Below are 6,035 nucleotides of genomic sequence, written 5' to 3'. Positions count from 1 at the left end.
GCTAGAGGCGGGCAGACTTTTGTTGTCTTTTCCCTTTTGATGTATTACATGTATATTCAAGCCAAGGGCTTAATGTGTAAATGAGTTAGTACTCTTTTGTTGCAACCAAGTGTTAGCTTGGAAAGCTGTAAGCCTTTAGGGCATTTGCTTTTGTCGTTAACATGTAATACTTTTTGTAATGAAACACTGATGAATAGAAGAATGTGGAACTTTTATATATATCAATGTATGTCTATATTGATGGGTTTAATGTTATTATTTTGAGGGCGTTACAGCCGGAAGAAGAAAACAAAGAAAGAGAGAGCGAAGAAGAGATAGAGAGGCCGCTACTTCCTGCATCCCGTCGCCCCGCCATGGCTGTCACCCTACTGTTGCCGCCGTCCTGCCGTCACCACTGTCCTGCCGCTGCCGACCCGCTGCTCCAACCGATTGAAGAAAATATAGGTATTTAGAACATACAATCCCTGTGATTATATTATATATATACATTATATAGTGAGAATTTGATTATTACATGGAGAATTTGACTATAGAACAATCCCTGTGATAATATATATATACATTATACATTATATATATACACAGTAGTTTAGATATATATATATATATACATATATAGATTTAGAACAATCCTTGGAGAATTTGATTATTTAGAACAGGTATTCATTGTGATTATATATATATATTATATAGATTTATTGATAGTTTAGGTATTTTCAGGATGAAATGAAAAATAATCCTTTTTTTTTTTGGATCTATTAAGTAGTTAAATTCAAAATTCCAATCAACATATGTTTAGAACAGGTTTAGAACAACCTGTGGTATGTACATGGAGAATTTGATTATTATACAAGTTCTGAACAGGTTTTTTTTTGTTTAGAACATGTATTCATTGTGATTATATATATATATATATATATAATATAGATTTATAGATAGTTTAGGTGTTTGCTGGATGAAATGAAAAATAATCCCCCTTTTTTTTTTTTGTATGGGTCTATTAAGTAGTTAAATTCAAAATTTCAATCAACATATGTTTAGAACAGGTTTTCAAAATTTCAGTCTACATATGTTTAGAACAAGTTTTTTTATTATTGCACTTAGCATGCCTTGATTATCTTGCTTTTTTTTTTTTTATTACATATGTTTAGAACATGTTTTTTTTTTTATTATTGCACTTAGCATTTGGTTCTTGTTAATTTCTATTTTTTTTTGTTTGCCTTGATTATCTAATTTCTGTTATTCCTTGATTATCTTATTTAGTTTGTATTATTTTGCAAACATAATTTACAGTTTTTAGGCTAATATTGAGTACTTATTTATTTTTTAAGTGACTTGGCACATTGATATGGAACCTAACAATGTTGAGAATGACGGGGGTGATTGTGATTGGAAGCCTAGAGTTCGCATGACATTTGATACAGAACAAGAAGCATATGATTTCTATAATGCTTATGGAGGAAGGATGGGCTTTAGTATTAGAAGGGGTTATGTAAACAAGAGCAAAGAGGGGCAAATCACTTCAAGGCAGTTTGTTTGTAATAAGGAGGGATTTCGGGTTATCGACAAGCGAGATCCATTAACAAAAAATCCTAGGCAGGAAGTGAGGACTGGTTGTCAAGCCCGACTTGTCATTAAGTGGGATAGGAATATTCCGAAATTTTTTGTTAGTGATTTTGTTGAACAACATAATCATATCTTTGTACCAGCAGAATGTACGCATATGTTACCATCCCAAAGGAAGATATCTGCATCACAGGCAATCGAAATAGATTTAGCCGAAAAATCTGGAATCCGTCTTAATGTTGCATTTGAGCTCATGGGTAATGAAGTTGGTGGAAGGGAGTCGCTTGGGTTCACAAAACTGGACCAAAAAAATTATTTGAGAACGAAGAGGCAAAACAGTTTAGCATATGGGGGGGTAGGTAGCATTTTGCAATATTTTTGTGACAAATCATTGGAGAATCCATCTTTTTTTTACTCGGTCTAATTAGATAACAAGGAGCAGATTACAAACATATTTTGGGCCGATGCTCAGATGATCATGGATTATGGACAATTTGGTAATATTGTGACTTTTGACACTACTTACAAGTTAAATAGTGCACATAAACCATTTGCATCTTTTGTTGGATTTAACCATCATAGGGAAACTGCGATATTTGGTGCAGCTTGGATGTATGATGAGACTGCCGATTCTTTTATATGGCTTTTTAGAAGATTTTTGAAGGTAATGTCAAGTAAGGCTCCAAAAACAATTTTTATGGATCAGGATGCTGAAATGGCTAAGGCCATACCTATTGTCATGCCCAACACAACCCATTGCCTTTGCACTTGGCATTTGATGCAAAATGAATTAAGGCATGCAAATTCTATCTTCAAGGATAAGGCAGTGAAGGATAAGGGGATGAAGAGTGTTTTATCCACACATTTATGTACGTCATTGAGGATAAGGAAGAGTTTACGTTAAAATGGAAGGAAATGCTTGACAAGTATGAAGTAAGAGATAATCATTGGTTGAACTTAACATTTGGGGTCAACGAAAAATGGGGTTGGCCATATGTTAGAAATGCATGGGGTGCGGGCATGAGTAACACTCAACTTAGTAAATCCTTTAATGCTTTCTTGAAGGATTTCATTCAATATGATCATAACTTAATGCAATTTTTCATGCATTTTGATTGAGTTCTTTGTGAGAAGAGGTACAAAGAGTTACATGATGAATATGGTCTATGCCAATAGTTGCCAAGGGTGAATAATAAAGTGAAGATTATGGAGCAAGCTGTAGATGTTTACACAATAAAATATTTGAAGAATTTCAGAATGAGTATGTCAAGTCCCTTGAAGTAAACATTGAAGAAACTGAAAATGATGGTGAGAGTACCGTTTATACGGTTCTTGATAGTGATGGTATAAAGGTGAGGAAGGTGAGGCAGGAGTGTGATGGTTCAGTCACTTGCAATTGTAGGAAGTTTGAAATGAAGGGCATTCTGTGTAGTCATTGTTTGAAAATCCTTAGGGACACCTTCAAATTCAAAGAGATTCCTTCACAATATATTCTGAAGAGATGGACTACAAAAGCAAGAGCTGAAAATTTGAAAGATAGGTGTGGGCATGATATTAAGGTTGATGTAAGATTGCATCAAACTTCACGCTATAGATCACTGATGGCAATATTCAGAGCAGTAGCGTGTAGAGCTTCTGAAAGTGAGGAAACATATAATTTGACGGTAGAGAAAGGGGATGAATTAATTGCAAACATTGAAAGCATGTTAAGCGCAAAATTCAATATGCCTTGTTCAGATACTATTCAACAAGAAAGCCCCCCTCCCCCCCCCCTCGACACATGCCTTGAAAGCTTTGAAGTGGATGGTGTAGCGGATAAAAATGTAGTTCAAACAAAAGGACTGAAGAGAAGAGAGTGCACTAGCAAGGGACGAAGGCGGACAAAAGGTGGCTTGGAGCTTGCGTTGGCAAAGAAAAATAAAACAAGTTCACATAATGCTTCTCAAACTTCCATGTCTATTACCCCTCAAACTCCTCCCTTATTTTCGGCAAGTGCTCCTGAACCACCTCCCTTGTTTTCACCGAGTATTCCTCAGTTGGCTCCTTTATTTTCAAGTGCTCCTCAACTTCCTCCATTCTCGCCGAGTGTTCCTCAAGTTAGAGCTTCTTCGTCTCAATTTATGTATACCGCCTATGGTGTAAGTTGGTTTAATAAGAAATTTTATTATCTATTTGTAGGTGACTATTATCATTTTAAATTGATATGTGTTTGTTATTGTTGCAGCCAAGTTTTCTTCGTCACAATATGTCTTTTTCAATGCCATCGATGTATTCCGTCCATGGAACCTATCAAGCATTGCTTAACAATGTAAGCGGTTATGACTCGCAAGCCTCAAATAGTCCCGCATGTAGTGAAATAATTTATTTTTCACCTTTCCTCTTTTATTTTGTCATTCATTCATTTAAAGTTATATTTTATTTTATGGTTCATTTGATGTAATATTATTTTCTTTTTTTTTTAGGTACTATATGGTCGCGGTCGTGGTCGTGGGTGCGGCCGTGGGCATGGGCATGTGGATCACACTTCAATATCTTAGCGTTGATTTTTTTTGTTGGATATGTAATATTGAAAACCTTTCATGAAATGTTGTTGAAATTTTTCTGAATTTTTTATTCAAATATTGCTGAAACTGTTGCTCAAAATTTGCTGAAATTTTGCTTGAAATGTTGCTGAAAGTTGGGTTCAAATGTTGCTGAAATAATGCTGAAATGTTGCTGAACAGTTGATGAAATGTTGCTGAAAATTTGATGAAATGTTGCTCAATTTTTGCTGAAAATTTTGTTCAAATGTTGCTGAAACTGTTGCTCAAAATTTGCTGAAACTTTGCTTGAAATGTTACTGAAATTTGGGTTCAAATGTTGCTGAAATAATGCTAGAAATTTGATGAAATGTTGCTGAAAATTTGATGAAATTTTTGTTAAAATGTTGCTGAAACTCTTGCTCAAAAATTGCTGAAACTTTGCTTGAAATGTTGCTGAAATTTGGGTTCAAATGTTGCTGAAATAATGCTGATAATGTTGCTGAATGTTGCTGGAATTTTGCATTTTTTTTTTCATTAAATTTTGGTTCAAATGTTGCTGGAAATTTTGTTGACATGTTGCTCTGAAATGTTGCTTAAATGGTGATGATTGGCAAACAAAGCAACCAAAGCAACCATTATTTCAAACAAAGCAACCATTCTTTGTTGACAAACAAAGCAAAGGCATAACCTGTTAACAAACAAAGCAAAGGGTTGTTCGGCTCCTCTAAGATAGATTTGAAATAAATCATGTAAAAAGTCCCAAATCAAAACCCTAAGAACATATTTTTTGATTTTTTCCCTAATTTTTGAAATCAAAGCCCTAATATTTGAAGTTTGGAGGATAAACGAACCTGTGGTTTTTTCCTTCAATCTGTTGGAGTATGGCGACCCAGTGGTGTGGTAGCGGCAGCGGCAGTGGCGACAGTGCCGTATCGGGGGTGGGAAACTCTCAGCCCTTCTCTCTCTCTCTCTCTCTCTCTCTCTAATGCTTCATATTTGCATTTGCAGGAACCTTCGATGTTTCGAACTGACTGAATTTTTTTTTTTTTTTCAAACTACTCACCAAAACGACGTCGTTTTGGTGAGTTTTATTTTTAGCCGTTGGATTAAACACTTTAGGGGATCACTGCAGGGATTTACTGTAACAACCCTCACCTTACTCTTGTCACACTTGCATACATTCTTGCATGGTCTTGCTTTACTATGTTAATTGGAAGGATTTGTTTGCCTTGTTTTGTTAGTATTACTTGCGTGATCATGTCCCTTGTTCTGTGTGTGCGTAGCCGAGGTCATCTTGAGCTTAGTCCACCTTTGAACCTTGTACTTAGAACTATTTTGAGATCTTGTTCAACCCCATCTTCACCTCGGGCATTCATTGCCGAGATGCTTCGCACTTAGTGAACCTTGTCCTTGGGCAGGTATGGCCTAGGCCGAGATGTGGCACACCCCGGCCAAGGTGTGTCACAACTTAGTCAAGTGTCATCCTCCCTAGCCGATGTTTTTCTATCCTGTTGCTGGATCCTTGATTTGAGCCGATGTCATCTTATTGCCGATGTGTCTTACCCGAGCTTGCTGCATACGCTTTGTCAGAGACTTGTATTGTCTATTAATCACTTTTTGGAGCTGAACCAACCCGATAACGCCACGTGTCCGAGCTGATTGTTAAGGCAGCCGGCAAACCCTGAAACAAATAATTTTCTTGTCTCAAATCTTTGTTTTAGAGAGAGAGGCTCTAGAGAAGAGTTCTTGAGTGAGAGTAGTCTTCCAAGCTTGATCTTCGTGGCTTGAACCGTTGGATTCAAGATTTGGGGTAAGATTCTTGATCTACTTTGAATGTTGTTATGGATTATCTAGCTGCATTGCATGATCGGATTTGTGTTGCATGTCATGCATCGTTTTGAAGTTGGTTTTGGTAAGAGAAAATGGTTTTTCCGTGTGTTCTTGAAG

At 36.3% G+C, this 6,035-nt stretch overlaps 1 protein-coding gene across 1 annotated transcript; it reads left to right on the top strand.

The window, feature by feature from the left end:
* Positions 1-1,348: 1,348 nt before the first annotated feature.
* LOC145799392 (uncharacterized) lies at positions 1,349-4,103 on the top strand. Its single transcript, XM_082888959.1, has 5 exons — positions 1,349-1,823; positions 1,995-2,230; positions 2,823-3,704; positions 3,791-3,874; positions 4,029-4,103. Exons 1-5 carry the CDS (start codon positions 1,349-1,351, stop codon positions 4,101-4,103), a joined length of 1,752 nt encoding a protein of 583 aa, XP_082745085.1.
* The last annotated feature ends 1,932 nt before the right edge of the window (positions 4,104-6,035 follow it).

The sequence above is a fragment of the Camellia sinensis genome, chromosome 9 (assembly GCF_055761805.1).
Source record: "Camellia sinensis isolate YWXY chromosome 9, ASM5576180v1, whole genome shotgun sequence".
NCBI lineage: Eukaryota > Viridiplantae > Streptophyta > Magnoliopsida > Ericales > Theaceae > Camellia > Camellia sinensis.
This window is presented reverse-complemented; position numbering and strand designations above follow the sequence as displayed.

Excerpts from the sequence above, each read along its gene's own strand:
- LOC145799392 (XM_082888959.1), top strand. The coding sequence starts at position 1,349 with ATGGAACCTAACAATGTTGAGAATGACGGGGGTGATTGTGATTGGAAG. Across the intron at positions 1,824-1,994 it reads TGTTGCATTTGAGCTCATGG|ATAACAAGGAGCAGATTACA; the intron begins GTAATGAAGTTG and ends CGGTCTAATTAG. Across the intron at positions 2,231-2,822 it reads TTTTTAGAAGATTTTTGAAG|AATGAGTATGTCAAGTCCCT; the intron begins GTAATGTCAAGT and ends GAAGAATTTCAG.